Source organism: Hypomesus nipponensis, chromosome 4 (genome assembly GCF_054491055.1).
Source record: "Hypomesus nipponensis isolate SF chromosome 4, ASM5449105v1, whole genome shotgun sequence".
Lineage (NCBI taxonomy): Eukaryota > Metazoa > Chordata > Actinopteri > Osmeriformes > Osmeridae > Hypomesus > Hypomesus nipponensis.
Window position 1 is genome coordinate 7,330,764 of NC_140364.1, and position 14,920 is coordinate 7,345,683.

A 14,920-nucleotide genomic window follows, 5' to 3' on the forward strand; every position below is an offset into this window, starting at 1 on the left:
TCTCTTCTCTCCCTCTCTCCTCTCCCTCTCCTCTCTCTCTCTCTCTCCTCTCCCTCTCTCCTCTCCCTTTCCTCTCTCTCTTCTCCCTCTCTCTCTTCTCTCCCTCTCTCCTCTCCCTCTCTCCCTATCCTCTCCTCCCCCTCTCTCTCCTCTCCCTCTCTCCCTATCCTCTCTCCTCTCCCTCTCCTCTCTCTCTTCTCCCTCTTTCTCTCCTCTCCCTCTCCTATCCCTCTCTCCTCTCCCTCTCTCCTCTCCCTCTCTCCTCTCCCTCTCTTTCCTCTCCCTCTCTCCCTCTCCTATCCCTCTCTCCTCTCCCTCTCTCCTCTCCCTCCGTCCCTCTCCCTCCTCTCCCTCTCTCCTCTCCCTCTCTTTCCTCTCCCTCTCTCCCTCTCCTATCCCTCTCTCCTCTCCCTCTCTCCTCTCCCTCCGTCCCTCTCCCTCCTCTCCCTCTCTCCTCTCTTGTCTCTGCTCATCCTCTCCTCACAGTGCAAATGTAACACTCTATGTATGTGTGTGTGTTTGTGTGTAACAGGGATTACACTCCTTTATAAACCCCCAGACACCCCAGGTGATAGGTGTATTTAAAATACTAACAGCTAGTCTTCTCCATCTCTTCAGGAGTTTGAATTGCACGCTACAGAGGCAACCTCTGCAGCCTCACTGGGTAAGACTGAAGGTTTGAGGACGGGCCCTGTAGCCCACGACAACTTCCCGCCCTAGAACCTTCCTTCTCTGAAGCTAGCCACCTTCCTGCAGTGTTAACCCCTCTCCTCCCCCTCTCCTCCTCTGCTTCTCCCCTGTTTCCCCTCTCCCTCCCTCCCATGGGAGGATGGGACTGGCAGCTGTCTGCTAGCAGGGGTGCAGCAGTAGGGGAGAGGCAGCAGCTCTCGGTGCAGTCCAGGATAGGAGTCCCTCAGGCCCCAGTAGATAGACTGGTGGGAGGAGTTGATGTTGGAGAGAGGAAGGTGAGGGAGGGGGAGGCATGCCCCGCAAATCAGTCCCTGAGAGGCCGGGAGCACGGGGGTCACCCCTCACCCCGGGGACAGACACTCAATCAGGGCAGCGAGGGGAGTGAGGCTCAGCTTTACGAGATTGTTAGCATGCGCTGGCCCCGCCTCTCTCTCCCCCCCCCCCCCCCCTTGTTTCCCATTTAAGAGCCGACCGGTCTTCCGATAACCGATGGCGCCACAGGTAATTGGAAAATTGGCAGGGTTGTCAAGGAGACGTGGTGGATGGCACGGAGGATGCGGTGGCGTGGCTTGTGAGTTGTTGACCTCCACCCCCCCAACACACCGTCACCACCACCATGGCCACCCCGTCTCGATTTATACACCCACCCACCTCCCTATGGATCCACGCACACAGAAAGGAGCCAGAGTTCAAGAAAAAAAATAAAAAATAAATGAACACATTTCTCATGGCGGTGGGGAGGGGGGGGGGGTGGGGGGGGGGAGGGGGGGGGGGGGGGGGGGGATGGGGGGGGGGAGTTACCACAGTTGAAGAGCCACAGGAACCCAAAGACAAGGCTCCAGTGAGGGAGGAGATGAAATATGGGCCGTCCTCACGTCCGGGCCTGATTTACTGCTCATAGGGAGGTCTTAACTGCCAGCAGCTAGCGTACACTATAGGCACGGTGAGAGGTATTTATAGGTCCTCTGACGGCCCCAGACACCACCTGGGAAAGGAGCTGCTCTTTAAAAGCTCCATTTATCCCGATTAGCTGATATGCTGTTGAAAATGGGGGAAGTGAGTTGGCTTCTGTTGTGAAATAATGTCCAGTTCTTATAGAACAAATGCCTCATGTCTAGTTCCTCCAACACGACACGCTGAGAGACAGAAACCAGGATTGCAAACCTTGTGATGTAGATTGATCTTCTCCAGGGTCCGAGAATATAGGTAATTGGTCTGCACAGGAGTGAAGTACCTGAATGGTAATAGACCCTGTACCCTACCCAACCTTACTGAAGATGTTTTTGTGATTTCATATGGGCTTATTTCAATCACAATCAGTAGATCCACTATTGCCCTACTGTATGTTAATGGGTTCTGTCTTATTATTCCTTCATCTTCCTTCTGTAACCTATGCTATGTTCTTATTGAATATCAAACACCTGTTGGCTGTATGTTCTCTTTTTTCCCCTTTCTACTATCAAGTCTGTCCTCCGACCTTCATGCCTCAGAGAGAGACTTTTGTTATCGACACTGTGCGTATTGCCTGGTCATTATTCCTGTCAAGATACAGAATACTTATAAACCCAGAACCGAACAGTCACACCTTTCGGAACAGACGGACACAATCAGTAACCTTACTCAAGATGTGTTCATAGCTAACCTAAAGCAGTGTTTCAAGCAAGTCTTATTAGCGGAGTATGTATATAGCCAGCCCTGTAGTGTGTGACTAGCCTCCAGGCGCGTGTAGCCCAGCCGCAGGCAGGCAGCAAGGCAGGCAGGCAGGCAGGCAGGCAGGCAAGAAGGCAGGCAGGCAGGCAGGGTTTCAGGGAGGTGCTGTGGGCCTCCGGTCGAGGCTGGGTGCTGATCACACATTAGTGAGAGGAGATGTGTTTATTAACCTCGGGAGGAGAAGATAATTGCATCTGTCAGACTCGTTTAAGCGTCACTGCAGCCATCGTCGACTTCGCTTTCACTTTGTCGTCGTCCCCCCTCTCTCTCTCTCTAACTGTGCTGGTGGCTCTGTCTGGGTCCTGCCAGCCAGACCCTCGTCTGCTCCCCATGGGGGCAGGGCGGGCTGTGGACCTCCCCCTGTCTCCACCGGTCTGGTCCACACATTTAGGTATGATATTTGATTAGGAGGATATCAAATATTGTTTCGGTACAGTGTATGCTTGTATTCCTCACCTGTAGTTATTTCAATCCATCTTGGCGTGATCAACCCTCAATACACTTAATATAGTATATATATACAATATTACAAATAAGTGTAAGTTGGAGCGTCCCAGGCTGTCAGTGAGAGGCTACAGGAGAGCCCACATGGCACCTTCCGGCCCGCCGCGTGCACGCTGTGTAGACGTGGGATGGTTTCTTAAGTCTTCCTCGGTTCTCCTTCCTCTTCCGTGTTGAGGCCGTCCATCTAAGAGTGTGGGCCAGACGGTTTGAGAACGCCCCCCTTGGGATTCTTGTTTTCACCAAGGAGGAGGAAATCCCCCCTCCCCTCTGTTAGCATGTAGTCATCAGGGTGCGAATGAACAACTGTCTAAGGAGCCATGTGGTATCCCCTAATTCCAGAATCTTCTTTAGCATTAAAGATAGGTGGGGGCGGGGTGTATCTCAGCTAACAGGAGCATGTTAAGTGTTTAGAAAAGCGCGATACAAGTTGAATATATTATTATTACCATGGCAACACGGATGAGAAAATATTGGACGCCAGTTGGATTGTTAATCTGCTACTTTCTTCTTTCAGGAGGAAGAGGAAGAGGAAGAGCGGGAAGGGGAAGTGGAAGTGGACTACATCAAAGAGGAAGTGGCAGAGCATGAGATTCCGAACTGATAGAGCAGCGAGAGCGTCCAGAGATCCCAGGGATCAGTCCTGCAGTGATCATCATCTCCCAGGACCTACTTTGTACAGTATACGGTCTCCCCGTCGTGAGGTTGCCGCACATCTCCTCTGGTCGGCCAGACGACAGATTGAGAGACCACTCACTTTAGTTTTGTAGCCAGAGGAACAGTTTATTTAAAAAAAGAAAAAGAGAAAATAGAAAAATGAATGTCATCTGAATAGTGTTGCCTTGTTGGGAGAAGCAGCAGTATTGTTCTGTGTTTCCAGAGGTAAGGGCTCAACTAACAGGAGATGGTGACGTTGACCTCTTGTTTATGCATAGCATCTCCATGAAGCAGCACATTGATGTATTCCGAGCGGTATTCTATTCAGAAAGGCCTGCTGATAAATCATGTCCCCAGGGCCACCAGAGGAGGGAATCTGCAGCACAGTTCAACTCAGGGAAAGTGTCTGGTTGGACATGTTCATAAAGGCCACCACGGATTTATGAGGCCAACCTTAACCTTTCCCTGCAATCTATTTTCATACACTAATCAGCGTCCAATGTTTACAGTTGCCCATTTACTGTGGTGAGGTCAGATCAGAGTGGTGTACAATCATTCTGCAAAACACCGTTTCAGGAACACCATGTGAAAACCATGGTCATTTTGTCACCAGTTCAAAGAAGATTGTATTTTAATCTGGTATCTCCTTCAAATTTCAGGACCTTTTGTATGATTTAGTAGATATCCTCTATAATATTCTGTCTAAAACATGCCAGTACCCTCAAACAAAAATATTTTAGTAGCACTTAATTTGAGTATTATTTGATTTGTTTAAAATGTAGATGGTCTCAAAAAAAGGTGTGAAATTCAGTACTACACAATTACAATATATTACCTCTTGAAGTGATACCAATACATTTTACGTTGGGGTTTTTTCAAAACTAAATGTGCGTTTACGCAGAATTTGTATTTAGATACTTTATAACAGTGACAGTGGCAATAAAGGTCACATGAATGACAAAAGCTTCCAGTCTGGTATGGTCTGTGCAGTGGAAGAGGCTCCACCGTTTACAGCATATAGAGCTGGTGGGGGGGGGGTCAGTCACCATAAACACAGGCACACATAGCGCACCCAGTCTCCCACATTCATGTGTGTGTGTGTGTGGGCAGGGTGTGGTGGTGTGGGGGGGGGAACTGGCTGTCGGATCTTTATATCTTGTCGCATCACAAACCCCCCCATGTCAAGGCACCGGCATTCTGACATTAATGCATCGAGGGGTGTAATTCCAATTTGTTTCAAAGGAACTATTAATTTGCCCATTTCAAGGCCAGGCAGGAGGGAACCCCTGTAATGCCACTGAACCGTGAAAGACATTATCTGGGGGGCTCAGACTTTTTGGAGGAGACATGTAGAATTGATGCGCTTTCATGGGAGGCGTCGACACCCGCGGACGTTTGAGCCGGGCTCCCCGCCGCAGAGCTCCCAGCATGCCTTCTGAGGAGCGATGTCATTAGGCCTGTAATAACAGCGATGGGCGCATTAATGACGGAGCGGCCCGCTCTGGCGTCCCGCGCACCGCTCAATCTCTCCTCTACACCTCCGGCATACTAAACAGGCCCTAATGACACCCCCGTACAGCCACGCACAAGAGGAGCGGTGCTCAAAAGCCAGCTGTCTAGAACTGGAGAACAATAGTTCATTTGCCGTCTTGAATGGGTTTTTAGTGGGGTCTTGATGTGCACTGCAGCCCTCCACACAGTGTCGTGACAGCTCAAGCGGCTAATGCTCTGATGGCCCTGATGCGCTATAACGTATTGTCCACGTTATCCAAAATATCGTCCGCAGTCAACGGATGTTTCTAATGCCATGTCCTTTATTTGGACTGCAATGCGAAATCATACAATGAAAATTGTTTTTTTTTGTTCTCTAGAGAACTAAGTTTAACAGACTATTGCAGATGCTTCATTCACTGCAGCCCAGAGAAAGTTTAGGCTAAGCAATAAAGTTTTGCAAGTGGGGGCACTTCTCCAGGTTACGCAGTAGATTTATTATCCTGCCAGATCTTAATCAGGGGTATCTTTGTTCTGACAGCGGTGCCCTCCCTTGCCTCACCGCTACCTGCCTCCACCTAGCTCATGACTAATACCCACACTGTTTGCTTGTGATATAACAGTAAAGATTTACTTAAGTGGCACTGCGACATTTACGGGGAGATCTGAATGTTCTCCTGTGCTCTCTCATCTCTCCAACACTCTTGAGTGTCTCTCAGTTTTAATTGCTGGGGATAATTCCTAAGATAAAATCTCCTTGATATGGAAGAGGTACCTGATTGACCTTTTCTAAGCTCACGGTGTTATGACAGAGCTTTTCTTCCACTTTATTGGTCTGGGTGTGTGTGTGTGTGTGTTCTGAGGGCATGTAATCTCCCTCGCTGCGCCACAGGAAGAAGACACTCATTAAGAGAGAGAGGCCTGAAAAGGTTCCTGACACAATAGAATCTCCCTCTTCTCTCTGCCACATTCGTGACGCACACAGGTGGGACTAAATTAGTTCTGAGAAGAAGAGGGGAGGGTGCATACAGAGGGCGGGCGTACAGAGGTCTCCAACACCAACACATAGGGGCCACCTCTGCTCCTGTTCCTAAGAAGATGCACATGCTGAGCCTTTGCTCATTAACTTAGAACAACAGCCCATGATTTTGCCTCGCTCACGCCCGGTCCTATTGTGACAGCCGCAACAAGGAGCAATCAGAGGGCCAGCGCGGGAAGGGTTATAACGCTGATATATTTAGAGATGTGTTGTAAAACGGCCGAGTCGGATTCGGTTTATTTTTCAACGATTAAAACAGGCTAAAGGCGGAACACGTTGGTCGCTAATATCACCATTCCAGTAGAACGCCAAGAACTACCGTGCTATAAAACCCCAGCGTCGTTACAGCAAATCTCCCGTGAGGCAGTGTCTCTGAGTCGGTTCCTTTCCTGATGGTGTGGGACTAGAGGGAGCTTTTGTCCTTGGTTCATGTCAAATTTACACTCGCATAAAAAGGTAAATACTCCACAAGGCCGCTCAGATACGAGCTCCTGATTGGCTCTCTATTACATCTTTATGGATGGTGTAATTCACACAGACACCAGCAAGCCTCACAGAGAACAGTGTACCTGCGCAGGATCATGGGGACGTGGTGATAATGTCCTGGCCTGTAATAGGCCCGCGGCACAGGTGACGCAGATACCTAAGATTTATTGCTTGTTATGGTTATCTGCCACTGCAGGTACAGCTTGTAAGCCTAAATGTTGGTTATCATTACCTGCTGTGTTTTACTTACAGTTTTTCTCCATTGCTTTGGTTCAATTCTTAAACAGAAATTACATTTTCAAAGCTCCACATGCATTTAGCAAAATAGCCTGTATGGTTCAGCACAAATACATAGATCGCCTTCAAAAGGTCATATCTCACCCAAAACAGTTAACTCATGCTTCAAAACCAGATCATTTTCTCACATAAATAGTCAGTGCCCCCAAAATGAAAAGTTCCTTCTCGATTGCTTTGGCTCATCTCTTGAGAAAAAAAGAGTACATTTTCAAACCTTTAAAAACATTTGCCAAAATAACCTAGATGGTTCAGCAAAACACCATGGAACACCTGCAAAGGGTCATCTCTCTCCTAAAACAGACAACTCATCAGTCAAAACTAAATTATTTTCTCATACAAATAGTCAGTGTCCCTAAAATGAAAAGTCCCTTTGGCATTGTGTAAACACTGCAGGTCAAAATGTTTAGATGTTTTGTCAGTATGGCAGTGGACCTTAGAAATATCCCTCATGTGCACTGTGCTACAGTTACAGTAGTAGATGTATACTTTCCAGAATACAATGTGTCTCAATCTGCATTTACATTTATTCATTTAACAGATGCTTTTATCCAAAGGGACCTCCAAGAGAGCTTTACAAGAGTGCATAGGTCACTGATCATAACAACGAGATAGCCCCAAACATTGCGGGTAACCAAAACATGAAGCATACATTGTGAAAAACCCAAATAAGTGCCAAAGGGAAGAACCATAAGAGCATGTAGCTAAACGAGTTACAACTGACAACATGAACCTCAAAAGTGCAAGAGTGTACCTCTAGAAAAGCAAGCAACAATACTGTAATGTATGCTTCATGGTTTGGCTACCCACAATGTTTTTGGGGCTATCTCGTTGTTTAGGATCTTTGACCTATGCACTTTTGTAAAGCTCTCTCTTGGAAGTCACTTTGGATAAAAGTGTCTGCTAAATGAATACATGTAAAATGTACATGGGTATCAAACAATAAAATGTAAAATATTACAGTAATTCAAGAGTAGCCTACAAGGTTTCACATCACATATTGCACTTACACTGCCATGGAAATTGTTACTGTAATTGCCATACATCATGGTTACTGTAACAAGAAATGTGTACCGCACAATATACTGTCATACAATAAGCACATCAAAACTAACGTTAGGTATAACGGTAATAAGGGTGACCAGACGTCCTCTTTTACCCGGACATGTTGTCTTTTCGAGACGTAAAAAATGCATCCAGCAGGGATTCCAAAATCGTCCGTGTTTCTGCCTCGTTGGATATTCGTGTTTCTCTGGGTCTTTCACCGACTATTGCGCCCTTACAAGTTTCGGAAAGGGTATTTCCCTTACGTTCCACCTTCTTGCGCAAACTCTGACTGTAGAGAGAACTGTCATTTTGATGAGACAGTGCGGCATGCAATACACGACAAGCACCCCCCCTTCCCGACGCGACAAAGGGTCCTCTTTTTCACAAACTCAAATCTGGTCACCCTAGTATAACCTACACTAGTAGTATGAGTAACCACAGTCAGTTTCAGGCAAGTGAAACTTTCCTAGTCAGAGTTAGCAGGGGGTGCATTACAGTAAGCCTGACATGAAATGCACCTCCTCTATTATCTGTTCTGTATATCCCAGCATCAAATGATTCTTATTGTACACTGAGGGGACTGGTATGAGTAACCACGGTAATTTTCAGGCATGTGACCCTTTCTTAGTCAGAGTTGCAGAGGGTGCATTTCATTTCAATCTGTTGTGAACAAGTGCCCAGCAGTTTGGAGGTTTGCACGTGTTGTTTTGAGAATGTAATTTCTGTTTCGTGAAATGAGCCAAACCAATGGAGAAAAACTGTAACAACGCCATGGTTAGCAGTTGTACACACAGTATTATCATCAGAAAAATGGCCGCCTACTTTGCTAGAAATAAATACTGCTTTTTAAGGTTGTTGTTGTGGAACTCAGACCCATAACGAGTCTCAGATGTTTTGACTTTTTCAGTGGGTTTCGATGATCCAGAACCCCCCACACATATGCACGCACACGCTCCGTGAGTAGATGACCCTCAGGTGGCTGATTGATACATGCTTACTGGAGGGTGTGTGATCAGTCATAGGGAGTGTTGGTGATAGTGGCTCTCAGTTGGAGAGTGTGTCCCTCTCCCAGGAAACACTATCTCCCAGCAGCCCATAAAACACCCTGCTCGGAGGACATGCAGGAGCACAGCATGCCACCAAACACCATTCCTCTTACTCCACCAAGGACAGGCACATCACTTATGTCAACTCTCCACTTCCTCCCCCGCTCAAACGGTTCACCTTATATTTGCTTGGACTGCAGCAACTTACCCACGACAAGCCGTCAACCTTCCACCGGTAAATTCTGATCGAGTTTGTTTCCTCCCTTTGGGCCCTTTTAGTACATCTCCAGGCATCAGTCTGGGAATGTATTAAAACCCTTGTTAAAATACCCCCCACTGTTCTCTGTCAATAATGATCATATTAACATTGTGTGACATTGTTTAGGCTCGGAGTCCAACCCTTGTTGTGTGTTTATGTAAAAGACAACCAATTAACTCAGAGGAGAGATATGTTATCACCCTAAGCTCAAAATGAGGGGAAAATAGCCGTCCAGCTAATCTCCTCTGCATCCCTTCAGCGTTCAATAATAAATGATCTCTATCTGCCCACTTACTGTATACTAAGACCTCTCGTGATTTTCCACGCTATTTCTCTACAAGTCATTAACTTCACGCTTAGCACACACAATTATGTTAGATTTACTGAGATGTCCACCTTCCACTGTTTCTACCCAATCAATGTTCAAAAGGACACAAACCGCTAGATTTAAGGCCAATGGTGCACAAAGAAATGTTCTTGCCTACTTGCGTGTATTTCAGAGTCAGGGTGAGGTGAAGTTACTTCATCTCACTTAAGTCTCGTCCTGCCAGCGTTTGCCTGAGCGTTATTAAATCGCCTTGGCGTTGCAGTGCTCTCCATGACCTGCCAAGGATAAAGAATCTGTTTACTGTAAATTGCACCCCACTCCCTCTCAAATACCATCTGCCATACCGAACAGCGCTGTGCTCACAACCTCTAAAAATAGACTCTGATTGGCTCCTGATGAGACAGGGGTCCACAACACTGAAATAAACCTCAACGCTTGTCTGAGATTCAATCGGTGGGCTGTAGGTTATCACCATGTTCACCTCTCCCAACACCAACTCGCCTCTCAAGTCATTGGACTCATTTGGCGTGAACTTAATGAAGCTGTAATGTTTGGGTGTGTGTGTGTACACTCATGCATGCGTGTCTGTTGACACGTAGCAAGTGAGGGCAAGAAGCAGCCTTTTTTTCCTCTTTCTAAACAGGCAGGTGACTGATGCTCGGATCATGCTTGGTGTAATTGGCTTCTGCCAGCTTGTTTTACAGCTCTGTCTCTCTGTGCTGTGATTTGTCAGCTGCTGATGCAGAGGGCCCCACCTGTAGCTAGAAGGCCATGAGATGCTAATGGAGCAGGACTGTATACCCGTGCATCTGTTGCCTATGCTCAGCTATTTGTTGTCTGTATGTGTACGACAACCCAGCACTACAACCACACTGATTGCGTCAAAGTTCTCTGTTTTTCAATAGAATTGTACACCATACCTTGATACCAGTTTGTTTGTGGCATACAGTAAACTAGTATTAAGTGTGTATTGAGTTTTTACAGCTTTGCAAGCCCAAGCCAGTTTGGAGTGAACTTGATGACAGTTTGGAGTGAACTTGATGCTCTTCAGCACTCTTTTAAGGTTGTGCTGACTTAAAAATAAAAAAAAGAAGCCTGATTCTCGACTGCCCTCCAAACTATAGAACTTTTCCACCGATACCGATAAAGCAGCTCCTTGTGAAAGAGCTGAGGAATCCATACTAATCTTCCAGAGGCAGAGCCCATATCTCCAGCTCGGCACATATTTAAAGGTCATCTGTGGTTTTACAAGTGGAGGTAATGGCGTTCCTACATTTCCATGAATTGGCTGATCTGTCACTGAAGGCTTGTTTATGAGCCGTTTGTTCCCCGTAACGCTCCTTCCCCAGTGCAGAGCTCATTCCAGCCGCCATAAAATACACAATTGCTCCGATTCATCACTGAATTAGTGGGAGCATGACGGCTCCTGCCAAGCGGTGGCGCGCTCGCTGATCCAGGTACAGCCACAAACTATTATTATATTAACTGATTAGCAAAGACTGTCATCTCTGGGTGGCTACTGTAATATTGGCCTAAGTTATGCCCTGTGTCCATATGCCCTAGGCCATATAAGGTTTATCAGGCCAGGTAAACAATAGGTTGATGTTGTTACAGAATCACTTAATAACTATTGCTACAAAAGTAAGTCACGTTTTTTACCATTTGATTTGTTGATATTCATAAACCAACATTCATAAATGTGACACATATTGTTTGTATAAGTGATGAGTGATAACCCTGCATACATTTCTTGAGCACTGTGGTGGCCTATGGTCCACTGCAACGTGTTTAGTTCACACCTCCTAACAGTAATCCTGTTGTGTTCTTCAGGGCATCCTAAATGAAGTGCTATCCCCCAGATTTCTAAGGCTCACAGGGTTTGTTTCCATGTTCTGAGTTCCCCGGCCGGCCGGCCTGCCTGACTGAGGAAAAACAGCTCTTTAAGGGAGCGCAGGGTGCTGGAGACGGGGACCAATGCTCAGTCTGCTCCCTGTAATCGGTGAAAGGTCCTTCCTCACTGCCCAGCGTTTCACCCTCAGTTCTATCTCTCCCCTCCAACCATGCTAGTGGGTGATAGAGCCACGGTGCTGTGCTGTGCTGTAATTTCCTTACACTTTCTCATCTTGCTCTTCACCTTTGGTTTCCTGTCCATGAGCAGAGCTTGTCCTACACACAGCCAGCCGTGTAATCTCCCACTCGAAAGCTGCACGTAAATGAGGTATTTCTCAGGGGTCGTCACCCCTTTTACACACCTACACGCACATACAGTACAGTATTTTGCAGGAAAACACACTCCCACAAACACATATAAATCTTGTAAGGAAGCCTTGCACTCTTTTTTGGGGGGGTTCAACTTTCAATATCACATTGAGAAATGTAGCATTAGAACACTATTTTTTGCTTTGCTTTCAATATCTATTGGGTCCTCAACTGATATAGGGATGATGGCCAGAGAGAGATCATCCATCATGCTCATCCACAGTGACACCTGTCAGCTTTCTCTCCGGGGAGAGCGGGTCCATCCAGCCAGTCTAGCTACAGAGCTGCCTCTCTAACTCGCACAAAGAGAACCTCCAGCACCTTTCACAGGATGAAACGGCCTGGAACAAAAGGTAACAGACATCAGCGCTCCTCCCTCGCTCCTCCCCCATTCGCCAGTCGCAGCATTGGCATCACGTCCAGGCGACGTCACGGTGGAGCCGCTCCCTCTGCCTCGGGGCGACGCGGCGGCAAGCCCGACCCAGCACTTGAGCGTTAGAATGTGCTGGAGCCGGGACAGCTGGCTCCAGACGCCACGGTTCCAGCAGAAGGCGAAGGAGCGGAGGAGGCCTGGCGTCCGACTGGCAGGCACATCCCGTCCCTTCACGCCCGCCGTCTGAGCCCCACACGATAAGCCCTCATTACCATAGGTTTATTTTCTCCTATTGAAACGGCTGCTAAAACAAAGGGCGGTTGATTATTTTGCCTGATCGTTGTAGCATTCAAGCCGTCTGTTTGAAAGGGGGAGAGAACAATGCCGTCCCTCATCGGGAAAAGGGAGCCTGACATGCATACAAGGCAGGAAGGAAGGCAGGAATACTGACGTGAGTTCAGCCCGTCCACTCTCCACAATGGGCCCATGAGACAGAGACAGACACACAAAAGAGCTGAATCTGACAGTCCTGTCCATCCACTGCAATGGCCGCCGTCCCTGGAGATGATGGCCAGGCTTCACAGACCTCTTCATTCATGGCCGACATCTACATTGTGACTGATCTCAGTGTTTGATGTTTGATTGTTGATAGATTAATGGTTGTCGATGAAACAATTGGAATTGTGCAATGAGATTCGACATGTGAAAGAATATTGGAAACATCTTGGTATTGGACACAGGAGTCATTGAGTCTTGCTTCTTGTCCTTGGTTTTGTTTTCGACTTTTGTTGAAATGATCCCGGAACTTTCTGTTCATTATTTTCTACCTCTTGAACCTGCTTGTTGTGTAATGTATGATAATGTATCTTCCCCTGTCAATGGGCTACTATGAATACACTAGGAATACCTCCATGAGGGTTGTAGGGAGGCTAGAGGGGGAGGAAGTTTGCTGTTAAACCTCTCAGGTTGTAGTCTAAGTGACTGGGTGAAGGGGCTCTGATTGAGGCCAGATCTCTCTAACGACTCAGTAATCGGAAGCTTAATTGCAAAGTGTGGATGAGGGTGAAGGGTAAACGCATCTGTATGTCTGCCCGTTTTTCTTTCAGTGTCTTTGTCCCTCTGTCTGTCCATCTGGTCATCTTCGCCTCCAATCAAGATATTGCAAGGGGGCATTTTGTCTCATTTTAATGTTGGTGTTGACTGCATAGTGCCAGTTAGCAAAGCAACACATAATGCATTTTGGGTTATTTGTAGTCATTGAATTCCAAGCACTGTACTGTGTTAGCTTTATTCCTTAGTAGATGGGGATTATTACCATGCATGGAATTGACTTTAAATTGGGGAAATGCTGTAGCAACACAGCTAAGAGGGACAGAAAACAGCGGATTACAAGGGTTTTTTCACTCCATAATGTGATTTTAAAGTAAAGAGTCTTACCTTTGTAACATGTTCCCAGTAAGGATGGTGGGAGGTTGAGATTAGCAGAGAGAATAGAGTTTGGGACAAAGCCGATTAGTCGGAATTGAAACACAGCCAAATTGAGTTCCTTCCCTTTTTTCAAATGCTGTTGTTCAAAATGTAAGATTAGTTTTGTTAAATAGCATGAAGTGAATTGTTTTAGTTTTTTTGTATTATAAATATTTTATGTCTGACAGAAAAAAACAGACTTTCTTCAGTTTTCATTTTAGCAGAGACATGTTTGTTATTATGTAAAGGGCTTTATTAAATAAAATAATTGATATCTTACCAGAGTGGACATTTCTGAGTCGATATGGTTTACCATTTTCTTTATTTGAATTGACATTTTATAAATCCAATGTGTTTGCTAATGGCCTTGAAAAATACTTCCAGAGTCTTGCACTGCCATCTGCTGGTTACTAACCCTGTGTAACTGTATTATAAAAGAGACATGTCAGTGAAAGAATAAGAATAACTAGTAAAGCGAAGGACAAGTCACAATTCAGTTTGTAATGAACAAGTTATTAATTATTAAGTATGCTTTATTAACTTACACAAGCATAACTGAAGCACGGCTGAAGACATAAACCCTCTTCACAGGGGAAAAAGGATCAACTATGTTCTGCTTGTCTGCACATTGATAGACATGGATTGTCAAATAAACCTTTTGAAATAAAATTATTAAATTCTGTTTTAAAATGTAAATAAGATTGGAAGCATGTAGTCAGCTGGGAAAAATTGGCAGGAAGTCCGGCAGAGCATGAGTGATGACTAAGCCTTGTTTTAGAATCTCTCGTATATTTTCATTTCTCATTTGAAAATGTACGCGGGATTCTTAAAGTGCTCGTCCCCAATGTGAATTATTACTCAAACCGGCTCTTCCAAATCCTGCCGTGTCACCTCTGCAGTCTCGCAGAAGAGTCGAGGTTGTCTCTCACTCAACCGGTTGCACGTCTCATCTTGTGCTGAGACCTCGTGTTGCTTTGAGGCTATATTTACCTGTAATGGTGCCGCTCTGTGCGCCGCTCGTCATTCCCGCTTCCAGCATGCAGGGGTTATCTGTGAACCTGTCACTCCGTCCAAGGCCGGAGCCACGAAGAGACGGTGATTTATGCTCCTCTCAGGGTAACATTGAATCCACCACAAAGAGAGAGAGAGAGGTTACAGCGGTGGGATGAGGCGCGGGGGATGAGTGGTGTTCAACCGAGACACATCCATTCACCCCTGACGGGTAGTTGTCATCCTTTCACGGCAGGAGTTAAGCCGGGGTAGTTCACTCATA

At 46.3% G+C, this 14,920-nt stretch overlaps 1 protein-coding gene across 2 annotated transcripts in view; it reads left to right on the forward strand.

The window, feature by feature from the left end:
- Positions 1–4,521, forward strand: part of phf14 (PHD finger protein 14) — a 49,881-nt gene extending 45,360 nt beyond the window's left edge. For both annotated transcript variants that reach the window (XM_084696064.1, XM_084696065.1), the window contains one exon: positions 3,419–4,521. In XM_084696064.1, coding sequence (XP_084552190.1) covers positions 3,419–3,505 — 87 coding nt within the window. In that variant the 3' untranslated portion in view covers positions 3,506–4,521. The remainder of the gene's footprint in view (positions 1–3,418) is intronic.
- Positions 4,522–14,920: the final 10,399 nt, after the last annotated feature.